At 43.1% G+C, this 25688-nt stretch overlaps 1 protein-coding gene across 5 annotated transcripts in view; it reads left to right on the forward strand.

The window, feature by feature from the left end:
- LOC135502730 (nuclear receptor coactivator 2-like) overlaps window positions 1-25688 on the forward strand; it is a 68285-nt gene that overhangs the window by 14792 nt on the left and 27805 nt on the right. For 4 of the 5 annotated variants that reach the window (XM_064795710.1, XM_064795712.1, XM_064795711.1 and 1 more), the window contains 5 exons: window positions 12370-12545; window positions 17842-17936; window positions 18223-18312; window positions 24161-24248; window positions 24867-25076. In XM_064795710.1, coding sequence (XP_064651780.1) covers window positions 12370-12545; window positions 17842-17936; window positions 18223-18312; window positions 24161-24248; window positions 24867-25076 — 659 coding nt within the window. Of the gene's footprint in view, window positions 1-12369; window positions 12546-14155; window positions 14296-17841; window positions 17937-18222; window positions 18313-24160; window positions 24249-24866; window positions 25077-25688 lie in introns of those variants that run through there. The other variant, XM_064795714.1, reaches the window with a different exon arrangement.

The raw sequence follows: 25688 nt of genomic DNA on the forward strand, positions 1-25688 counted from the left end.
TACTAACAACTGAACAAGTCAAAGAGGCCAAGGATGTAAAATTCAACCAAACCCAATACACTAGGGTACTATTTCAAATCACAAGTCACAGTAGGTCTATCTGGGTGCAATCATGTGTTCCAATCTCATCGTCATCGTCATCGTCATCCTGGTAGCATCATGATCCTTATGGATCTTCAAAAAAATCATTTAGCAATTTACATTCTCTACAACACTTCTTAAGGACTATTTGTGGGATAATAACACCAACATTTCTACCACCCTGGTGGCCCATCCCCAAGGATTAGTGATCCTACTGTTCTCTCCTCTATAATACCCTTAAACTGCCAGTGGGTTAATTCATACAACAGATCCCCAAGTTTCAATCTAAGGCAATATTTTTGTTGCCAACACACTGCAGTAGTCCAGACCTCATAACAATGGACTCACATTTCCCCAGTAATGAAATTCATGGTTGGTAAATGGAGCTTACTAATGGGTTTTCACTTCATATCGTTATGCAATGCAGCAATTTGACTGAGTCACCCTGGGAAGGCTGTGCAAATTATGTAATGGTGATTGTGGTATGTGGCTACAAAATAGCATAGAGTAGTGAAATTTGCAAATGCACTTTCTCATATGAAATTATAAATATGAAGCACACAAATTACAACTGTAAGGCGTTGACTATTTTTAGAGTTCTGACAGTACACACGTTAGTCGATTAAATGCAGGCAACTTCATCAACTTTTAGCTTTGTAAATATTTGACGGTTTAGGTGGTATTGATGTGGTGTGTTGTGTTTCTGATTCAGAAGCTAGTGGCTTCACATCGCGGGCTCGATGGCTTTGTGCTTGCCACCCCCCCCCCCCCATCGCCCGTCATAATTTGCCAAAAACTATGTTTCGGATTTAGTGTCGCTTTCTTTGAAGCAATGTCCTCTGTGTTTCATCCTCGATTAAACCTTCTTTCCATCCCTTATGACTTTGTGGACTAAAAACCATTGGCCACATCCATTTTCTCAACAAAACTACCACACCTTTTGCTTGAAATGTAACCATCATCTCATCAAGATGAAGCTATAGTGTGGGTTAAAACGTTATCTGTCGAATAGATAACCAAAGATATGCCCACGTCTCTCTTCCTTCTTGCAGAAAATTGGTAAAATCACCTCAGATATCATCTTCCTCCGCTGATTCATTCACCAATACAGTCACACCCACGATCACTTTGGTTACTGCCAAGACTTTATCCTGATGAAAATTGTCAACAAATGCTTACAGGGGTGAAGAAATACTCGCAATTGTTGTGTCTTTTTCATCACCAATTGGTGCCATTCTTGAATGATGTTTCCTTCTCCCACCCAATACACCATAACAAATACTTGTATTATGACTGGATGGTAGGATAGAATGCCAGTCATTGTTTATAAGAGGGAAGAAACAATAACGACAACAGTTGTTTGTGTCTTTTTATTATCATTATTATTGTTGTTACCAAATGCCATTCTTAAAACGTGTCCCCAAGTGGGCTGGGTACTTCAACCTACACCATTGTCATGTGGGATGTTGCTTTCTTCTTTTCTGAACAGAATGTTGTTGACGATGATATCATAGAAGAATTACAAATGCATTAGCAAAGGCAAAGCGGAATAATCCCCCTTCGATTGAAAAAGGATAACGAGAGGAGCAGTTGAATAAACATCAATAGCTTGAGGAGGAGCAGCATGCAATGCAGGAGGAACCCGAAACTGACATCCTACGAAAAAACTGAGACAACCCAACTGAGGAGAGGGAATTCATATTCTGCAAGGCGGTCATCTGTTCATTGGCCATTAGAGCTTGGCCTGCGAATAGGAGAGCTTGGTTTGACTTGAGGGGCTGCATTTTCCGAGAAGGCCGAACATTGGCTTGAGAACTCGCATTTCCTAGATGTCCGTTTGTACAATACCCAGAAGAGCTTTGCCTGCAAACTCGCCGTTTCAAAGAGGCCATGCACTGTCCAGGAGAGCTTGGCTTGAAAACTCACGTTTTCCAAGAAGGCAGTCTGAACAGTGCCCAGAAGAGCTTGGCGTCGGAACACTATCTTCAAATCTACCCAGCAAGGAGAGTTGCCTTCTCTGTCACACAGAGGTGTGCCCTGACTGGGAGTCAAACTTAAGTCTACTGCAGTGACAGGCGGGAATGCTGATGTTAACGTTCTCACAACTGTGCCACTCAAAGCATGACCCCTTCACTGTCAGTAGTGCCATACTCCCACGGAAAAATGGGTTCATAACCTACTGATTGATTGATTCGAACCCTTTCCAGTCCTTCCATTACAGATACAGGACGATAATCCTACACGTCGCGAGACCATGTTCATTTCGCCTCATCGAGCTTGTCAATTGGTATGTTTTGTTGTGTCTCCATGGAAACGCTGGCGATCATTATCTGAAGCTGTTGATTGTGTCCACCTGCTGAGTGGTGGTGACGATCTCACAGGAATAATGATGGTTTCTGACAGAAAAACACTCCCAGGAGATTGAACTTGGTTTCGTACTTGGAGCAGGAATCTTGCTGTCCAGAGAGATAGAAAACCTTTTGGAATGTTGTCCGTTATGAATTGTTAGCGTGTTCCAAGTTGGGTCATGTTGAAGCAGGATGGAATCTGAAGACCGATGTCCATAGTTTTGACTTCTGGACCTTTCGCCCACACGCACTGTTTTTTCTTCTTCATGGGGATGCCGAACATAGTATCAGAGTTCGAAATTGATCAAGGGGTTGGAGGCGATTGCGTTTGTGCATGCTCCATTTGCCTCAGTGCCTTTGAAATGTTCTCCTTCACGAAAGCAGCTCTTCATTAATTTCCATTTGATGTGTGCCCTTTTCCTCAAAAGAAGGAAAGGCCCCCGTACCATCCAGCGCCACTGCTTTCCTTTTGGCACAGCATTACAGCTTTGATGCATCCTGAGATGTTTTGATGCCACACCCTTGGAGGGTATGATGTTGCTGAGCATAGGATGGGACAGCCGCTTCTTGCGTTCAGTTTGGATCCATCTGTGTGTTGACTCACCACTTCTCTCTTGCAAGATTTCGCTCTTGAGGGGAAGGTCCATGGTACCGTCCAGCGCCACTACATTTCCATTCATCTTGGCTGGCCTTTTCCATTCATGCAAAAAGATGCTTCAAATACTAAACCCTATAACACCTGGCATTGCTGTGCACGGGACGGGATGCAACTACTTGTGTTTGGTGTGTAACCATGTAAACCGCAGTCCATCAGTGTGTTGACTCTCCACTTCTCTCTGGCATGATAGTGTGGATTAGATTTGTCTGCCTTCTCAAATCAAGTGCATCCTGTCTCCTGTCGACCTCTCTGACAAGTCAAAGCTGGTCGAAAGGTGAATGTACGTTTAGACGCCAACGTTTTAGACTGAGACTTGGTCTTCAGTCTATCACTTTGTCCGGCTACTTCTTTGATTGAGCATAGCAAAGCTCCAACAGAGCTGAAAGATAAGAGATTTTTCTCGTTGTGACCAGCAGTGATCTTTGCTGCGATGAGTGACAAAAAGATTGATTGTCTGCAAATAAAGCTGTTCAATCCTGGGTTTGAAGCTGATGACAAATTGCAGCTATGGTCCAACATCTACCATGATTGTGAGACTTTCGTTGCTTCTCATAATCTTTGCAAGTCACTGTCTTCTTTTTGGAGATGACCGACGAAACATGCGGGGCACCGGCCAATAACAATGACTCGCTTCATTTATGGTATCAGATCATGCCAGTCAGGTCTAACGGCATAAGTATTGCCTCAATTTCAATTTGAATTATTTAGGTAATGTGTTGGTAGTAGGGCCTATACTTAAATGACTATTGTGAGATGTTGCCTTGGAAACATCATTGTGACAACAGGCCTACTAATGTACGTCGACCTCCTTGAAAAAGCATTACAAAACATGAGCATGTATCTATGCAAACAGAACCTGGATAAGTATCTGATGACGAAAGATATTTTTCGATAAATCCAAACAAGGTATGAAGTTGTTACTTTTTACCTGCTCAATAATAGCAGAGTTATAATAGCAGAACCATTACCGTGCATTGGTAACGCCTCAGGCCCATCGAAATTGGAGAAACGATTTTCTACTCGGTTGTCTATTTTGTTGATCAAAAGCATTGCATTTGCTCTAGGGATGATGATGGGTTGTTGGACCTGTTTTATAAGACCAGTACCCAAGACCCATTACAAATCCCGATAATCCGAGGCTACTGAAACTCTGTAGCAATGTTTCAACTTATGGCCACATCTATGGCAAGTGCGGCACAGCACGTTTGAGGCAGAGCGTTGATCCCTTCCTTTGTCAGGTTGTTTCCTTATCGGGGGTGAAACAAGATAGCAACAAAATTGTAAACATGAACAGAATACTCGATTAGTGATTAGTCGGTTTAGTTATGGATTTGAATCGATACTGAAGAATCAATATGGTCTTTTTGATGCAGAAACTTCATGGATGATGTATCGTTTTGAAATTATCAATATTTGACAATGGAGAATTGCTGAACTGACAATACAGGAAATGCCTTAGATACTCCTTAAATAGAAAATATACCAGGACCTGGATGTTGAAAGCAAGTTTTGTCACTAACGCTGGTGTTAAATAAACTTTGCATTTAGTCAAAAGGCTTAACTGAAAGAGATAACGCTCTGTTAAGTGAACACCAATTAAGAGACAAAATTTTTTTTGAACAACCTGGCCCAAGTTTGTTCCTCAGCTGTGGCAGTGTTGAATAGGTCTAGGTTTGCATGTTGACTTGTTGTGAGTATCAGACTAATTCCACCTTTTTTTTGCCCCAATACATTTTTGCGTTTATCTCTTCATGTGAAGATGCAAGCATGTCCGCATTCACAGTGTGTCACAGAGCGATGCAAGGCGAATTTCGCAAAACATCCGGTTCTTCCTGATAATCAAAACGCGGCTAACAGGTATTTCATAACCAGATATTTCATAACCGCAGTGCGCACGGTCATTCCCTGACCCAGTGCAAAATTCTATGAAAATCTGCGCTGATAACTCCTGCTTCAACCTTGAGCGATTGCTGCACAGGTGGACAAAAGATCCTCTGTCAATAGAGGACCTCCCTCATTCTTCATGCGATTGAATTTTCTGAATGCCCGCTTCAGGCAGTTTTGTAGATCCATGCTTCTTGCGCACATGGCCCCTACGATCGAAATCCCGGATGCGTGATATTTTTAGAACTTTTGTAATTTTGTATTTCTCGTTACTGTGGTAGTTATGTAATGGTGACTCAGTGGCGGGAAGCTGATACTAGTATCGAGATATGTGTACACCTTGGTTTGATGGTAACTTTATGGTTAATTGCCATTTTATGCCACAGCGAGATTGGCTGGGTCTCTTATATTGTGTAACCTCTGAGTCAGCGTGGTTCTGCAAAAGCTCCAAAGCTGATTCCTAAAAGAAATCTTTATTCGAGATCAGCTAATTTTGATGTCTTCATGATTTAAAGCATGTGGTAGAATTTCACTCAGCGTGGAAAAGTAACTTTATTCAAGTCCTTTTGATAACTTACTGTTGGAGTCCTTTTGACAACTTACTGTTGGAGTCCTTTTGACAACTTACTGGCAAGTGTGGGACATAGCAACCCGCGTTGATGATACTCGATTGTCTTTGGCCATCTTGGATGTGGAAGACTTCAGCACACTATCCCAGTTCGGTTAGCAATGGCCGGCAAGACATCTATCTAGGAAATGTAAAACTCTGTGACTCGAGCCCGGGCAGATGCCACTTAATCAGCCATGGACAGCATATTCTTTGGATGGGGAAACTCGTAGCTTAAACTATGACTCAAGGCGGATGCCCTCAGCCCCATTGGCATCTAATCGGAGACTAATGCACTTAATGACAATATGGTAGTTCGAAGTGTACTGCAAATGAAAAAGGGATGCCTTGACAGTGCTCTGCTTCAAAGTTTTCTGGGTTCAGAATTTACCGGGCGCGCCTCGGGCATTGGTGCCGCTTCAAGTCCATTCTAAAAGATAATCAAAAATTAGATGTTCCACGGTCAAACTCCAGTGCTTCTTTATAAAAAATCCATTTTGAGTCACCCTCTTTGAGTGTCACTTGGGTGCTAAATGTACCGTTGCATTTGACCGATCTCTGCTTCCATTCAGGATGACAATATGACCATTTCCATTCAGTATCCCGTCATCTCGCCATGACAATTCATGAAAGCGGCATTCTGCCGTCCTGTTTTCAAGTCGTCAATGAAACTTGGAAATATGGCCAAGAAATAATGAAAGGGCAGCGTTCTGTGTGACAATTCGATATCGAATGTCAGACTTCAGGACAACGACAGCTTTATCTGCCTTGCAGCGACCTAAAGGACTTTGAAAAGAGCATCGACAATTTTTAACACTGCGAAAATGGCCCTCAGATTTTGTGTGAGATCACACAGAAAACACTGGACACTTGGACAAATGTACCCATTTTTGGGTCTTTTTGGGTGTGGCTCATGAAATGAACTGTGGTTTATTTTGAATTTTGCAATAAAACAAAGGCCCCTTTTGTAGGTGTTTTGTAAGTTGCACACCTATGCAGTGTTCTCCACAGGGTTTTCTCAAGGTAGGATAATACCCTTGATTTTTGACGTTTTACCAGTGTGCAACACAAGGTAGGGTGGCCAGCAATTTGAGGTAGGGTGGCCCTATAGGAACCCTCTACAAAGTTCTAGAGCAAGGTAGGGTGGCTCTTCCAAGGTAGGGTAAGCCACCCAGACAAATAGCCTTGTGGAGAACACTGCTATGTGATTTTACAGTATGAATTTGAAAAAAATCGATGTTTCGAACTGTCATATCAGTGATGCCATGGGCCCCCTGAAGCTCTAACGTTGAAAGCTAGTTTTCCTCTCTGAAGGAAATATCCGCACTTCCAGCATAGCGGAACGATCCATCCTGCCTAATGTCAAATCATCTACAAAACTATTACCGGTCCTAGCACTGGTCTAGTAATACCATGGGCACCCTGGAACTCTAACAAGGCAAGTTTTAGTCGGTCAACTTTCTGCAGAGCGGAATGATCAACCTTGCCTGACGGACTCATGATATCAAATCATTGACCAAATATCACACTACGACTACCACAATATTTACGATTCATTCTTGTTGTATGTACTTTTATTGGCCTAAGGAGCATTTAGAGGTTGTGATTCGAAGTCAGTCATGCGCAGTATGTTCACAGCATTGGTTTTGAAAGGTTCTGATCAAGTCATTCTTGACTGGGTCACAGAGAGCTGAGCTAAACATCACAATTGGCCTTCGCGGTTGTGGCTCTGAGAAATGTTGAAATATCAGTGGTTGTCTTTGTATGATTGTGGCAATTTTGATCAGTTTTTTGGTCTTGTGAGTGATAACTATCTAGTCTGTTGTTGTTTTGACCAAAGTCTTGTCCGCTCAATCTCTTCCAGGAGAATCAATTCCCCTGATTCTGGGCAAATAAAAACTTTTAGGTGAACCAGCCGCTTGTCAAAATGCATTTGGAGGGTGTTATTCACTACTTTTTATTGAGCAATTTTTTTCCCTTTCCCAGGATAAGCCAGATTGGCAAACTTGGAGGCCTGAGAATCAATTGCCCAGAATCAGGCAGGCCTCCAAGTTTGCCAATCTGGCTTATCCTGGGAAAGGGAAAAAAATTGCTCAATAAAAAGTAGTGAATAACACCCTCCAAATGCATTTTGACAAGTGGCTGGTTCGCCTAAAAGTTTTTATTTCTAAGGGGATAGTTTTGAGCTCCCATTCATTAAACGAAATGCCTTTGGAAAATATCACTGGGCCTGCCAGTTCGCTGTGATGTTAGGCATGGGGCATTGGTAAGCAATGCCTAGATAGTCCACTTGTCGCCACTTACTAGTATCTGTTCCATTTTCTATACAGGTCTTATATATCTCATCAATATTTACTGGGAAGTTCATGGCCTATCCCAGCAAATATATCTGGCCCACAACACCTGTTGAACATGCTCGATGATTGACCTTCTACTGGGAGGTGCATCGAAAAATGGGACTTGCAAACTATAACAAACATAATGGGAATTTCCCTTGAATAACCGAATCGGGAAGATCTAAGTTTTCTCAAAATAGCCCTGGCAGATTTTTTACTCGAATTCTTCTAAAACAACTCTTAAAGTGTAATTTGATACACTTGGAGATCGGATTTCCGTGTTCTCATCCTAGTTGCCGAGACAAAATTTGCCCTATGCCCCATCTCACATGTACCTCGACAAGATGTGCTTACCAATATGATGTCACTGACTTTCACCTCTGCGTATTCTTAGGTTTACAATCTACAAGATCTTCATCAAGAATCAGAATGCCAACTACTTACTACTTACTACTGAACAAGGCATAATTGTAAAATACCCCATACTTCAAACTATGAGTAGTTTGTCCAAGGCCTTCAGATTGTCCAAAATGAAAGGAGAAAGCCCGCTTGGCCCAGACAATGCTTCACACAATGGACAATGAATAGGGCCTATAGTATTAGTAACATGTTTTACTAAGGACCAGTCACAATTTAGGCCTATTTGTTAACGGTTATGCCCAATTCTAAAATGGCTCATTGATTTTTGGAGGTAGAGGTGGTTGCTCAAGAAGATAGACATCTGAGTGACCGCCCTTTGGAACATTGATTAGTAAACCAATTAAGAGTATAGAGGGAGCTCAGTTTCGCTACAGTTTGGGGTACGAGAATCAAAGGTCTCAGTTGTCGGAGCGAGGAACTTCCCTTGCACCCCATGCTTCATCAAATTGATTAAATAACAGTTAATGATGGGAAAATTCGCTTATGATTTCTGATTGCCTCAATTTTAGTTCAGTGTTGTGATTGTGTTACAAATTACTATGTGACGTTCTGCGGGGTGAGCCATGCGTATTCAATGGTGGCTCAGCAAAATAGAGATGCAGGTATACTCAATGCCATATTGCAGTTATTATGCATGCAAATTGGCTGAAACCTAGTGATATTTGAAGTATCAGTGCATCAGTCCACACAATGGTGTAAAACATAATTCACTGTTCTACATGATGATGCAGTGCGATATCTGAGAAATGCACGATCACATCTTCAACAATAAGGCAACCAGACGTCAGTGTTAATGTTGGGAAATGTTTGTCATCTTTGAAGAAAATACCTGCATTTTGGACAAAACCTGTTCAAATTCACACGCTGCTTCAATTTTCCACAAAAAATCAACATTGTAGTTGGTACAATTGTGTGTGGTATACATTACAACATATTTTGAATGACAAAGCTCTTTGACAAATGCAATGCATTGCACGTCTGCTATAGTTGTAAGAAATGTTGTAAATTGCTCGACAAGTGGACAAAAAATGCCAGAATTGTGGACAAAACTTGTTCACATTTAGGCCATTCAGGCCATGTTGAAATTCACATAAATTTAAAGCACTATTCAAGTCTCTTTGGTACAATGGTGTTGCGCATCTTTCGTGATATGTTCTTCAGGATGTTGTGGCTTGTTGCCTGCGTAATGCATCCTAACGTCTGCCCACAACAGGGCACTACCAATTATTCCATAACAATCTTGATATCTTCATAGCAATCAATTTTCGTGCACACCGACAATTCTATTCATCGGCATCTACGGTGGTGATGTGCGGCAACCTCTTTCGCAGCCATGCCATCGAGCGTGACCGGCACCCTTGACAACTCCAATCATCGCACCATGCATCACACCGCAACCAAATCCACCACCAATGCATTATACAGCATTAACATTATTCACCCTATCCATTCTTCTCTGCCCTTGAGTATTCGCAGTTGCAAACTCTAGAGATTCCCCGAACAATGGTCTTCAAAAATCAGTTGACAGTCTATTGGAGAGTTGGTCCTAACTCTACGCAAATTCCTCCCATTGTGGTCGTCCCGACTCTATTGTGTTCCTCTGCTGCGATTTGAAGGAAAGGACGTCAGTTTTCATGATATTTCAAGACATTGCCCTGCGGGTATTGTTCGCAGTGTTTGTTCTCTTGTATGTGCACCTGACCTGCGTAGCATTTTAACATCCATCCGGCACATATTCTGGCAACGTTTGTGGTTCCGGGGAAAGCGTTGCGTTGGCGTTGTTAAGTAATCTGCGATGCTGCCTCGTCGATATGTTGATAATCTGCTAAATGCCACCGGTTCCCCTTCACGCGACTACGCGTGAAACCCAAACGCAGCATGGCCTAGATTTAAGTGTCCATCTGGCACATAGATTCCCTCAACGTGCGTGGTTCCTGGAATATTGCATTGGTGCGTGAATCAATTCACAAGATTGCTTAGAATCAGGCAGACCTTCCAGTATGCCGAGCTTGCCTCTCCTGCGAAAGGAAAAAGTTATTCAGTTCTGTCCATTCAGCGCTCATCTGTATTGGTGATGGTGAATCTCTCTGCAAATTGACATTACTATCTAACTTTTAAATTGACCATCATCTGGGGTATTTGGCTTAAATTTCTTGTTGGTTTTATTGAAGAAAAGTCTAGAAATCGCCTCCAAGACACGTTACACAACATGCGTTCAATTAACGAATGGTACGCACAACCAACTTGCCACCAAATAACATTCAAATGGATTGCTTGCTAGTTGGCATGGCAACGGCGTAATTTGTATGTTGTCTCGGAGGAGGTGTCGTGGTGAACGCTGATATGCAGTATTCTCATCGGATGCTGGCAATGCATGGATGGAATTGATCGCAGTATCTTCAGGGGGCCGGTTTTGCCGCTCATGAAACTAGCTCTGTAGCGGTGTAGTCCTTGTTTTGTCTGTGCTGCTTGTAGATGTGGGTGAGGGGGAAGGGCAACATAGTCTCACCAGATGCTGGGAGCAGTTGCAAGGATTGAATCGATGGCAGTATCATCAGCGGGCCGGTTCTGCTGCATATGAAACTGGCGCTGTAGCAGTGCAGTCCTTGTTCATTCTGGCATATGTGGGTGAGGGGGGAGGGCAACGTAGTCTCACCAGATGCAGGGAGCAGTTGCAGGCATGTAATCAATCGCAGAATCTTCAGGGGCCGCTGCTGCACATGAAACTAGCAATCCAGTGCTCGTTCATTCTGTCGAGCTGGCATACATGAGTGAGGTGGAGGGGAACATATAGTCTCATCAGATGTAGGTTGGAGTTACAGGAATGGAATCTTCAGGGGGGCCATTCTGCTTCACATGAAGCTAGTAGTCCAGTGCTCATTCATTCTGTGCTGTTGGTATATATGGGTGGGGGGGGGGTAGGGCAACAAAATCTCACCGCGGTTTATTCAGGGGGCTGATTCTGCCTGTCAAACTGGCAGTGCGGTCTTGGTGTTTGTGGATGAGGGAGAAGGCACCGTAGTCTTGGTTGGAGATGCAGGGATGGAATTGCTTGCCAGTACCTTTAGGAGGCTGGTTCTGCTGCACGTTTTCGAAATCAAACTGGTACCACTCTGATTCTAACATTCAGGGGTCACTCGTCTTTCATGTTTGTGTGTTGCTAGTTATGCCCCCGACCTCCCATAAAAGATCTAGACTTGGGGCCCTCGACTTCTGCGCTGATACTTCTAATCTGTGTTGTTTCTGTGGATTTATTTCTTCTCGAGTTGGTTCCATGGGATCAAGAATCGTACTTTGACTCTGTCAGCTCCTTTCATCTGATCAAAAACCATACTTGGGCTCTGGTGGCTATATAACGGCTCATCTTTTTCTGAACGGATTAGCACTGCTGGTATAAGGTAGCTGGCTAACAATCTGATTTGTGTTGCTCAACTTCCTTAGGCCTTTGCAAGAAGAACGCATAGCTTATCCTAACGTTGACAAAGGTTTTTTGCCGCACATCATATCGACAGAATAGGAAATATCATTATTTGGATCCAATTACAGGTTACATGTATTTGGCGTTGTGCCCACTTTCCCCGTACTGCTCCTGTAGCATCGTTGGTTACCATGGCAACAGGTGTCATTTAGCAAGCTCTATCCTACTGGCCCTGATTAAAAAGTGTACCGTAGAAACACTGAGAGCATCCCAGTTTGCTGGGTTATTTGGGAGGCTGATGTCATGCGTAGGCCTAATGACTTCTTGAAGGCATAGTAGTTTTGCATAACAGGTGTTTGTATACAGTGTGCATTAAAAACAAGTGATGAAATTACCCCTGAAAAGGAAAGAATTGACATTTTTGTTTTAGTAATTTGAATTTGGGTATATGTGGCACCCTCTACATTGTTAAAAACAGTGTAAAAACTATACAATTGAAAAGTCTGATGAATCACTGCGAGTGTATCGGGCGTAAAAACATTCTTGTTTAAATGAAAGGGCTCATATGTGCGCAAATCTTTTCATAATCTAACCCAGGGCTCCCTCTATCTTTGCAGACCCAAATGCCGAAATGAGAAACGCCGCCGAGAGCAGGAGAATGTATACATCGAGGAGCTTGCTGAGTTAATCTCTGCCAGTATATCGGACATGAGCACATTCTCGGTGAAACCGGATAAATGCGCAATACTTCAGGAGACTATCAACCAGATTAAACGTATCAAGCAGCAGGAAGGTGAGTGGCATGCCCCCTAGTGGGTAGATTTGGAAGTATGGGTAGAAAGAGTAAGCGTGACCCATCACAGCAAAGCACTGAGCTTGGCAGATTGAGACGGACTGGTTGTTCATTTCACTGTTGTCTGCCTCTTGAGATCTTGAGTACATCAATTTCTTCCATTGTCTCCTGGTGTCATTTAGGCTCATCTTTTGTGCGACATGCACCTGGTTTTGCTGTGACGTGTCACATATTGCCAACATATATGATAAGATCTCTATCATGCTGTTGACCATTCATGCACCTACATCTTACTGCCAGTGTGCTATTCTACAGATGCTCTGCCGAAGACACATACCCAGCTGATAATCAATCGGCTGGCACAATGCCAGCTCAGCGTCCATGTTGGTTTAACGCGGTAGCGTAATCATGAGGATGTTGATCTCCTAGGTTTGCTGTCGACTGAGCCGTCATTGCTCATCGCAGCTTTCCTGATCAGGGTGGGGCGGGTTCACCAGCAATATCGGTAGGGTTGGCCAGCCGACATGCGGCACTCTGACCCCTGGACTGACCAGTAGGGGAAGTTGATCTCCTCGGTTTGCTGTTGACTGAGCCGTCATTGCTCATCGCAGCTTTCCTGATCAGGGTGGGGCGGGTTCACCAGCCATATTGGTAGAGTTGGCCAGCCGACATGCGGCACTCTGACCCCTGGACTGACCAGTAGGGGATGTTGATCTCGTCGGTTTGCTGTTGACTGAGCCATCGTAGCTGATGGCAGCTTTCCTGATCTGGGTGGGGTTGGTTCACCAGCCATATTGATAGGGTGGGCCAGCCGACATCGGCACTTTGACCCCTGGTCTGACCAGTAGGGGAAGTTGATCTCGTCGGTTTGCTGCTGATTGAGCCATCATAGCTGATAGCAGCTTTCCTGATTTGGGTGGGGTGGGTTCACTGGCCATATTGGTAGGGTAGGCCAGCTGTTATGCAGCACCCTGACCCCTGGACTGACCAGTTGGGGAAGTTGATATTGGTGGTTTGCTGAACTTGAACTTGCGTAAAGTCTCTATTATCTCGTGCAGTGGGTTATACTGCCTGGTTAAAATGCCAGCTACCTCCAACGAGGGCCGTGGTCGAATTTGCCATTCTGAAGAACAGGTTCTTCACTATTGAAGTAGGTAATAGTTTTACCGTTGGAGCACCCAGAAAGATTTTTCTGCCAACCTGGTCGACTGAAATGAATTTTGAAATCGGTCAAAATATGGTTACAAATTTAGTGTGAGAACACCAAAAAGATGAAATTGCCGGCCTAAGTCGACTCTGTACCACATATATAGCACTGGCACTGGGATTAAAGGGTTAACATGTACCTTGCCCATGTGTGAGTATTGTGGTAGCCTGTTTACACTAGAATATTTGCATTCCGAAGTGCAAGACATACACAAAACGATTTGTTTACATTATGTGCACGTTCCTCCTGAAAACACCAGGTGTCTCTGCTGTACACATGCAAATTGACCCATGGACTGTGCTATATGGTGTATTGTATACCTACATGCATATCTATTGTGTGCGTGTATACATTAGCCTAGCGTACATGTACATGGTTATGTGTGTGTGGACACCAGCATAATCTGATATTGTATGGTGAATGCACACACTTCTGATTGGAAATGTAGGTCGGGTGATGATGTGTTAGGGCTGTACAAGGCAACAGAAGGCAGTGGTGGATTTTAAAAATGGACTACGATATTCGAAAGATGGATGGATGTTGGTGAGGAATATAGATCGATGTTGTAGATGGAAGATACCGAAGGCTGGTTTGGGTGATCTGTTAGTGTAACATATGTAACGTGGTTTGTTTTCCTGGTACGGTCCGATCGTACCACTACTCTTGTTGTGGCCTGCTGTTGAAAGAGTACTATCAGATGAGTTACTCTGGGCCTGGGCCTTGGCCTGTTTGCTGCTGTTTGCTTGAAATAAGTCCCTGCGCTACATTTTGCCATGTCGTTACCCTCACTGGCTACGGACCATCACTTTTTGTGTTTACGCACGTAGGCAGTGACGGTTGTTGAACGAGTATCAGATGAATTCATCTGCTTGTTGTACGATTGTGTTGGTAGATCACTGGCACTGAAAAGGGCTTGTTTGAACCTATCTGCTGATATTGGCTGGAAGTAACTCCCCGTCGTGCCATTACCCTTCACCCTTACTGGCTTCAGACCACAGTGCTTTTGTGTTCACGTAGGCAGTACATGTACCTGCTGTTGAAAAAGTATTGTATGTTTTCATATAGTTGTTGTAGAATTGTATTGGGTCGATCACTGGCATTGAAAAGGTTTCCTTGGATCTGGCTTGAAATAAGTCCCCATCCTGCATTTGGCCATGTCCCAATGCCCAGAGGATCCTCATTGCTGAGTGGTTGACACTGCTGGCTACCACACAATTTGGCTTGTGTTTGATTCAAGTACCAAATGCAGTGTCCTCCAGGGTGGCCTTGATAGAGAGGGTGTCAGTGATAGAGAGGTGTCCACTGTATTTGCATGAGAGTAGTGGCCTCGACATCAGTAACAACTGACAGTATGCACAGCCTTGCTGAGGCCTTGATGCACCTTATCTAATATGTGTATATGATATGGGCCTTTGCATTGATTATCAGCAACTTATTAGTTTGGTCAGCCAAATGATGTGTCAGCTGAGCTGATGTACATTCTGTTATGGTTGTGATCTCATTTGCGGTCTCATTTTATGGGACACAATCATGTTGGCCTATTGTGCTTACAGTATAGGAACAAGTATGTTCATCTACAGTAGAACCTTTCTGTAAGGACACCCTCAGGACGGGCAAGTGCTGTCCTGAATAGAGAGGTGACCTGGTGTCAAAATGAATGGAAACCACCAATTTGGGACCAACTTCTTGACAGAGGTGATCTGAAGTAGTCATGTAGACGTGTATTGATCTTCATAAGATAAAACAGTATGAGATGGACCTTGGTTGTTCATTTGTGACTCGCTCTACCAAAACTAGGCGCTTGTCGCATCTGAACTTGACAGGTTGATACGGACCTGTTGTTCATTTCCCTATTGTAGACCTTTTGTGAAATCTATTACAAACTGATTTGGTCACATTTCACAAAAGGTCTACAACAGGGAAATGAACAACAAGTCCGTATCAACCTGTCAAGTTCAGATGCGACAAGCGCCTAGTTTTGGTAGAGCTGGTCACATTTAGTATTGTACCCCTGGCAAAGTTCTACATGTTCCAATTTGGGGCCGTTTCCTTGACAAGAAGAAGACCTGATGAGATCTTATCGAATCCGATCATTGTCTGAATTTTCTTGCTGTATCAAACTGAAACGAATCGTTACCCCTGTGGACTAAAATTTGCTGATATATATGATTCTGAAGCACTTATGTATCAATACGGTGATGTTTTTGGCGTGCACAGCCAAGAATCACACATGTCACTTTGATGACATCGGCACCTGTTGTCGTCGTTGCCATGGCAATGTTTAACTTGTTGTTTCTTCTGCAACCAGTAGGATAGATAGACAGTGATATACCGGTCTTCCTAATTGCGTCCAGTGGCGACCAGTGGCGTCCAACGCGAAATGATAGGGTGTATATGGTTAAAAATATTTTCAAGCTCCTAAAACACTTTCAATAAACAAGATTTAGAACTTTGGTGGAGTTTGCAAACCTAGTTTATAGAAAAAGCGGAATCGGGATCTGGCATTAGGTTGGCATACTAAGATCGTTTTCTGGTGATGATTATTCAAAAACTAGGTTTGCAAACTCCACCAAACTTCTAAATCTTGTTTATTGAAAGTGTCTTAGTTGCTTGAAAGCATTTTTAACCATATACATCCTATTATTTTGCGTTGGACGCCACTGGTCGCCACTGGACGCAAAATAGGATGACCCGTGATATACTAGTATTTCCAAACTTAGAATGCGTCACACTCATAAGTGCCTAACTCACTTTTTGCCAAATTGTGATTTTTTACAGAAATGGCACCCCATAGTAAGCCACACCATCTGGACTACATGCCTATTACCGTCGCAGATTACATAGAACAAGCTTTCCCCGAACTCAAGCATTTGACATAGCCATTTTTCCTATTTTTTTATCTGTGACATAAGCATTATATTTGTGGGAAAATTTGCCTAAGTCCGTGATGGGAAGTGCCTCTGTCAAATTATTGTTCGTTGCATTGAGGCCTGTGTCAGTTCAGGCCTTATGTAAGCCAGGCGAAATCAGTTATTATACTAATACTTCTGAGGGTTAATTGAAAATAAATGCAAATTTTTGAAAATTTGAATAGATCTTCTTTGATTTTCTCAAAAGTACAGAAAATGAGTTGGGCACTTTTGTGATACTTTGACAAATGGGCAGTACTGCAGACTACTTTAAGCATCATCGGCGTTTGAGGAGAAAAACACCTTTCAGTACAGAGCAAGCACTGAAGAAGAAGAGGCATTATTGTAAATTGTTACTTTCTCTTTGAGCAGCAGAACTGGGGCAGTTGCACACTAGTTTCACCTTGGCTAGCGACATTCCTCCGCAGCTCAGCCAGCCGACTGATTGTATTTTCCCTGCATGCCACAATAGCTACATGTTCATGAAGATATCCATCTGGGTATTGTAACCCTTTCCTCTCTGTCTATAGAATTAAGATCAATGCCATTGTGGCTAGCACAGTGCTTGTCACTTGGAAGAATCAGCACGGTTTCATCTTTGTGCCTTTGGGCTAGGCGCGTAACCCTCCTATAAATTTATGTTTAAGTGTTAGTTTCTTTAAAGTGATACTATGATGTGATTTACAACTTTGCGGAAATACGTCCATTTTTAATTTTTGATCACAAATGTAAAGCTCAAATTTTCCATTTTTGATTAGATTTATTATAAAATCGCTGAATGTAAACCACTGCGACCGCGAAAATGTTCGTGTTGTGACGTCATCAATGAAAACGGCATCGAAGCGAGCTGTCCGGGCGGGATTAAACCATCAATTTCTAGAAAATGTGCATTTCGATTCGAAAACCTTACCGATTTATGAGAAAGTGACGTAGTCATTCGTCAAAAACAGCTAAAACATTATATGGTGAAATTTGACACGAGTTACCCTTTAAAGATATCTGTGACATTTCTGACACCGTTCAGCAGGATAGGGTCATCTACATGCTCCTCCCTGTTGCATTGCCCTTGAACTCCCACAGCCCTAGCCATCCCAGTGAATCTGTGTACCAAAGTTGGGTCGTTTCTCTGATCCAAAATTTTGTTCTAAGGTTAATCGTCCATAATGTTTATCTTTTGCAGAGAGTACGCCAAGAGATGCTGTCCAACAAAGTCGTGTCTCGTCCAGCCGGCCCAACATCCTCGCTAATGATATATTAGGTCCCTTACTCCTTGAGGTGAGTGTCAGTTAGGCTACCAGCCATATAGAAGCTCCTCCCATTGCATCTGAAGCTCCCATGCCCACACGAAGGTGTGTCTTATCCATCCAGGGGTACAGCGAGCTGAGCTGATAAAAATCCTTAAGGATAAAGTGACTTGTTTGTGCTTTTGAAGAACCGGCCCCTGTAGTAGAAATAGACTTTTAGAGTGACAAGCAATTAGTATCAGAGATGTGAAAATTGCCTGTCTGCAGAAGATCTTACTCTGTAACTTTTATCACCCGTAATCTTTTCTGTATTTCAGGCTTTAGACGGTTTCCTTATTGTCGTCAACAATCAGGGCAAGGTCGAATTCGTTTCCCAGAACGTGGGCCAATATCTTGGATATGTTACAGTAAGTACAACAAACTATAATTGTTTGTGGGAATTTGTGTCAGTTTTGACGTAATTGGTTTCAACAAATTTAACTCAAGGCCTGAATTCTCTGAAAATTTAGTCGACATGAATGAAATGGTAGAATGGGGAACCAGCTTTTCAGTTATATCAACACCTAGCATGTATTGTAGGTATTTCAGAGGTCATATTCTGATGACCTGACGTTGACCCTAGGCCTGGATTCTCTTGCAGTTCAGTCAACCAGCTGTCAATAAGGCCTTACTGGTAGTTGGAGAGAAAGTTCGTTAGGGGGCATCACTGTAAACAAAGTGTGACCATCGTTATTGCTCACCTGGTGTGACAATCTAGCATTGCAGCATTTTGTAGCATTTTTTTGTCTCGTTAAAAACTACAGTATATTTTGCGATGAAACTTATGCAGTGTCCCAAGAAGAGTACAAGGGCAGACCATGCGAAGTTGTTTTGAAATCCATTTCATATTGGCAGTCTAGCTGCCATGCAAAGTGTATACACCATGCATTCATTTATGGTTCACATAGTGAGCTCTAAATACGGCAGGAGCTGACAAATTTTGGTGGGATGCACTGTATAAGTGAGGCGTGGGATCTACAGATACATAAATGACATGTTTTCCTTCAGAGATATGAGGGTCGACAATTATCAGAGTGCCTCTGGTACTTCAGAATGGGCCTATTGTGAATTATACATTTGAAAAGCACTCGGAACCATGGTACGCCATGAAGGTATGCCTACCTTGTGAATTGTTCCAGGATAACCTCCAGGTGTGCATAGGTAGGCCCTTCTTTGAGAATGCTCAGCTCCTCGACAATGGAAATCGCTGAGGTCTGGCGGGATATGAACAGTTGAATTGCCCATTTTGTGATGCATATTGATCAAGGAGCTTGTTGCCTGGGTCCTTGTAAAGTGCTATAAAATGTTTGAGCTGAAAGAGACAGCGTCATCCAATAATAGATAGTGACTGAAACAGAAGTTTTAGAAAAGTGGGTTACTGCCCTACTCAGATGGCATAGAAGGTGCACTTTTGGAAACTCCGGAGGTCGGTCTACATGTATGACCTGTGGATCCAGGATCCAGAAAAAGTAAGAATGTATTTTTGATGTGTTCCAAAGTTTCATGGTCAGGTAAATATTGTCGTGAATTGGGGTGGGGACTGGGGGGTGTTTGGTGTGCCCCTTCAACCGCCCCTGTATGAGGAGCACAATTAGGCGAAATGTGGCACTTTATACTGTGCAAGTAGCCTACTTTCTTAAAATGCTTGTCATTTATTCCCCAGTCTGATCCAGAAAGCTTTCTGTAGAACCAGCCTTAATGCGGCAAACTTGGCCAATTCAGGCACTTCATACTGTTCAATTACTCTCTTAAAGCCCTTTGTGCAAAACTCAGGCTTTCTCGCCAGTTGAAAGTACAGAGTGACACTGGCCGAGGCTCAAACCCATGACTTCTGATCACAAGTCGCAGGCTCTTCCTCTGTGCCAGTGCGCTTCCCTAAATAGTAGACAATGGCTTCTTCAGAATACAATTGTATTCAGATCCCCTTTCTCAAATCTGCCCAATTCATTCGGAGAATTGCACCAAATTACGAATGAATTCTCAGACTCACAACTAGTCCTTCACCTATGACAATATTGATTCCACTTTTTACAACCAACCCTGTGAGTTCATGCCGGGAGTTCACGACCCCAGGATGCCCCCAGTATATGTGGAGTAATTTTTCTGCATTGCTCAGTTATGTAACGCGACTACCAGCAGGCCAAATGAGTTTAATTCCGCTTTTCATTTTTGTGATATCGGGGCCAAATGAGCTTATTTCTTTGCTTGTTGCAGTTCCACTTTTCATTTTGGTGATATTAGTATTCGAATGAATTGATTAGGTCTGCCCCAGATTCGAACTTGGAGAGAAATGGCGAAAAAGTTAGCTTACAGTACCTTGCTGCATGACGAATCTAGGTGCAGAGGTGGTAGCTGTTCAAATTCTTGTTATAAAAATGCCTGTCCCAATTGGTTTGATTTTCGGCCCATAATGGCATCATGCCTTCATGAAATAATATCCCTCTCATCAGCTGACTGAATATAAAGGTAACTCAACTGTGACGATAAGCGGTAAATTAAATTGGCCTCCCATTTAGCCTGGGATGATGTAAGGACAGACAACTGCAGACCCAGTGAAAACACACAAAGAACTGCTACAGTCTTTTGTGACAGTAGGAACAGAATGTTTGATAATTTTGGGGGGAGAGGATGAGCCAATAAACAAGGTGTCTGTGTGTGTATCTCATGGAGTCTTCTGCTGCGTGTCTTTTGGCTTGGACCTAGGATAGGAGTTCCCACTGCAAGATGTCCTGGAGTTCGGATAGGCTTACCCTGCATGCGTAAATGGTTAGAAGCTTTCATCCTCTTCGCCTGCTCAGTCCACTGGAAACTTTCGGCGGCCTACAGGGACGTTGTTACTGACGGATTCTCTCTTCGCTGTGGAGTGCCAGATGTGGAGTTCCAGATACATTTTGGTCTTCTCCATGCACTCCGTTCACTGGACACTTCTGGGGCCTACAAGGACTGGTTGCAGATTCTCTATATCCTTTGGATGGCAGGTCAGAAATCACCTACTCCACTGGTTTCTGGAATCTCGGTGGCATTTGCATGGTCTGGAACATTCAAGGCCTACCCACCATCGGTAGGACACTGATCAGTCAACATTCATACAAGCATGCTCTGACAGACGGATATTCTCTCTTCACTTCCATTTAGGAGTTCCAAATTCGTGTTGGTCTGTCCCTCCGGTCTCTGGATAACCCGTGGTACTCTGGTTTTGGAACGTTCAGCTAGGTCCGCCCACCGCCATTCGAACATTGAGCAGCTGACCTGTGTACCTGCATGTTTTGACCAACAGAATGATATTCTCTGTTGCTTGGACTGGAGGGTTCTAAAGTCAGGTTGGTTTGCGACTCCGGCCACAGTCTCTGGATAATCTGTGGCACTCATACGGTGTGGAGCATTAAACAAGGCCTACCCACCATCAGTTGGACGTTTTTACAAGAATGATGTGTCTTATTATTCTCTATTTCGTCTATCTGCTGATGCTCATAGGGGAAACATTCAACCACCGATGATGTGAGGGGTGCCAGTTGCCTGTGTGTTGGATCTCAGTATCATCAGTCGTTGATCGACCTCTGCCCTTGTGAAAGATGCTATTGGGTCAAATGAACCTTTGGGCTCTCAAGTGTGATTGATGAAAGAGAGAGTCTTCGTATAAAGGATTTGAAGACTTTTCAGCCCTGGATATCGAACCATTTGAAAGATCACGAAATCATTCTTTAAAACAGAGTGATTTGATGATGTGGTCCCGTGGACCGGCCTCCCGAGCATGACTTTGCCCCGGATGAAATTTTTCTATAAAACGCAAGGCATGTCATTTTGGTGTGCGACATTCTTGATTTGATTATGATTTTTGGGATGTTGAAGGTTTCTGGTCAAAGACATGAGGCTTCCTAGTTATCAAGTGAGTATATTGGCATTCTATCCAAATTTGGTCTGTTGGGATTACTCTGTGCCAAAAGCCTCTTTCATGGAAGTGATGATATTACGGCATCCATTTTGAACCTGCAGAAGGGGTTAATAAAGGGTCTAAACTGTCCATTACGTCTAGACATGTTTTTCAAGTTCTCATTATCAAACGACAACTCATCCTTGAAAATCCCAAGTGTGCACAAATTGCTATTTTGGACAATTGAAGACTCGTAGCGGGACAATGATTAACTGGTCGTGCTCTGGGCATATCTGGTTGAACAATTGTTGGAGTCCCAGACTCGGTAATCCAAGTCTTATGACAAGAGATCCCTTTGCCGGGTATTGTTTGATGGGAAGACAGAGAAAAAGGGACAAAAAGTGCTCCTGGCGGTATGTTGCTATGATTAGTAGTCTTATTTCTAGTTTTTGTGGCAATATTGGAGCTGGTTTTCAGGGAGTTGGTCATCACAGGTTAGAAAGGGAGGGAATATTTTTGGATGGGATTGTTATAGAGGTTGTTTAGCTCTCCAAAGAATTCAGTTGAAGTGGGGTATTTGGGAAGATCTAGGTTGTTTTAGTTATTGTTCCCTAGTTACTTATACTTTCTTCTCAACTGTTTTGCATGTGTCTTGCTTACACATATTACAAAACAGCACTACCTATAGACTGCCATAGTAACTTAAATAAAGATTCCCAAAAAAAATTTCAAAAGGTAAAATACTAGAAGAAAATTGTTTTGGAAAAAGGCAGATGTACAAAACTACAAAAACCAAGATTCAGCAGATTCGTAAGCACAATAACTGAGCTACGGCATTGTGTATAACTGCATTTCTATTTACCTGAACCGCCAGTTACTACGAATAGCGTCAAGGAGGATACCGCGGTGACGTCACGGCTTTTCCAAGATGGCGCTGCATATTGTAAACAAACTCGATCCACGGCCAAGGGAAAATCAAGTCATCAAAAAAGTTAGATTTTTCGCATCAAATCAGAGTTATTAGTACTTTTCTGCTATGAAATAAGTCTTCAGACAATAAGCTATCATTTGAATAATGAAAAGTGCTGTTTTGATGGGGAAAAATAGGGTTTTTTAAACCAAATAGCCGGCACCGATCTTCCAAAATTAGCGATGGTTTCAAAACAGTCTCCCAGATATGGGGCAATCTCTTCATTATCATAATGGGATTTGGAGGCATGTTTACAGATTTTACAAGTTCGAGACCTGTAATACCTAAAACTCGCATAGATCCCCATAGATCCCCTCTATTTGTCGAGTTAGCGCCCCTGTAAGATCATGCATTTTCGGACACTAGAACGAAATCTTCCTGCGGATATCGCGGTTTCGGTGATGATTTAAGGAGAAATAGACTGTTCTTAGAGTTGTATGGGACAGAAATGAGTTCATACTTCATGAATACATGAATATACTATGATATGGGCGGGCTTCTAAGTCAAAACAATAACAAACTCAACTGCATCTCTACCGTGTATCGCGTAGTGCATTGCCTAGTGTATTTCGTAGTGTATTTTAGCGGAGACATTATTTCCCATTATTTCCGCACTTTGGCCACGCCAAACGTCTTTTTTATTCGTGGAAGTTAATCTGCTCTGTAAATTTTATTCTACACAGGAAGAATCCATACTAGGTATTGCAATATTTCATGTCTATTGGTGTTTTTGTGTACAGGAGCGCACCAGACAGTGAGACGTGGAGATGTGTTCAGTGCTGGTGCTGTCAGTAGACTGAATCTGATTGGCCATAGCGATCACTAATATGGGTCGGGATCACGTGATGTGACGTCACCGCGGTATCCTCCTTGGAATAGCGTACCCCTTTAAAGCCAAATGGTTGAATAAATGCTTTGTCCTTGAGCCCAATTGTAGCTAATTACCTAAGGTTCACCCCAGCCTTACCTCAGATCTCTCACAAGCCGAGTAATAGCTCACAGTGACATAATCCACAAACCACCTATGTAACTAACCATGTAACTTATGGGTACTTCTCCTCCCACATTGTCTACAAGCAATACAGAAGAACCTCTCTATTAAGGACAACCTAGGGACTGTTGTCCTTAATAGAGAGGTGTCTTGATAAGAGAGGTCGAATGCGAATTCATCGATTTCTTCCAGATTGTCTGCTGGTGTGATTTAGGCTCATCTTCCGTGGGACATGCGCCTCCTCTTGCTGTGAAGGGCCACAAATTAAAAAAATCTGTCCACGTGATGTCCATGGACAGAAGTGTAGTGGAGGATGCTGACCCAGCATGTTCTTTGCCGGTTTGAATTGCGGTTAACGTTCGTCTCCACTCTTTCTCTTTGCAGGAAGACTTGATTGGCAAGAGTATCTATAACGTCATTCATATAGGTGACCATGCCCAGTTCAATAGCAGCCTTACGCCAAGATCTCTAGGTAAGTATTGCGTCGCAAGGGCGTAGGGGTGCGGGGCACTATGGCCAGTTTAGATTCTCAGTGTCAAGGATGGGGCCTACAGTAGACGCTCAAAAGCATTGGTTTTGGAAATGAAGACCCATTCTGTCCGAAATTTGAGCAGACGTCATCCACAAGGCATAATTTTGAAGAAAACGGGGTGCAGGGCACCATGGCCAGTTTAGATTCTCAGTGTCAAGGATGGGGCCTGCAGTGGATGCTCAAAGGCGTTGGTTTTGGAAATGAAGGCTCATTCCGCCCGTAATTTGAGCAGACGACACCCACAATGCATATTTTTTCCAAAAGTTAAGTCTAGCTGGGAAAATTTTTGAAGAAAACTTGATGATATGCTCCATTAAAACAGTGTTTCTTCAGTTGGTTCTGAAATATTTGTGATTGAATGAGGATGGGGTCGATCCAGTTGTAGATGGTCTCGCTCAAGCACCTGTGCAGGGTTCATGGGGGGAAGGTGTTTATGTGGTTATGTGAGTTACTGATGATCGGCACTGTTTTTGTCATTTTGCCCACTCCCAGAGAGTCTTTTGCCCCCCTGACCTAGAAGCCCCACGTCTTTAGTAATAAAGTCTGTTTCTATTTTAGTTCTCCCTGGCAGTAGTAGTGGAAACCTTGGCTGCAACGAATCGCGGAGTCGCACCTTTAATTGTCGTATGCTAAACAAAGTCGGCGGTGAAAATGACGATGAATTGGAGCCCAGCCACAACTCGCAGTATGAGACGATGCAGGTCTCTGCCATTAATCAGCCATACCCTGTGGACAAGGACTCGGAAACTCAGGAAGAGGGCTCAACAGGTAAGAAGAAAGGGTTCACGAAATTACTTAGGCAGCAACTCGGCAGGCAAGATAAAGTGACACAACGTCGTCAATACTGGTCTCTCATCTCACAGTACGTCGAAATGATTCACGCTTGGACATCATGTTTCCGAGCCGAAGTCAGTTAACTTGTGATGAGTGACAGACACATGATAGGTGACAACGTGAAGCTTATGTAACGCCTTAGGGGGTAGATTCCTCACCTTGCCTGGCCGGTTTAGGCCATTTTGAACTTTCTGGGCCATTTTACATTTTTACCTAAAGTGAATTTCGCACGATGGCTATCGCGTGCCTCAGTAGGTATCAAAGTTATAATGCATCATGAAGACTTACGCAAGTTTATGAAATGAAGCCTACTGCGGGCCCTACTGTCCGCATATTCATCAGGGCGAATCTAGATAATTGATCTGGACTTGTATTACAGGAAGTGAGAATATGCATTTTCGCCGCCCAAGGAAAATATTGGAAGTAGGGTAAAGTGCTGGTCATGCGTAATTCCCTTTATGGGGAAATATTTGACAGTCATGCTGAAACACCATGGTATCTTAAGAGTCTTGGTATAAACTCGAGAAGGAAGAATTCCAACGTTTT

The sequence above is a fragment of the Lineus longissimus genome, chromosome 19 (assembly GCF_910592395.1).
Source record: "Lineus longissimus chromosome 19, tnLinLong1.2, whole genome shotgun sequence".
Classification (NCBI taxonomy): Eukaryota; Metazoa; Nemertea; class Pilidiophora; order Heteronemertea; family Lineidae; genus Lineus; species Lineus longissimus.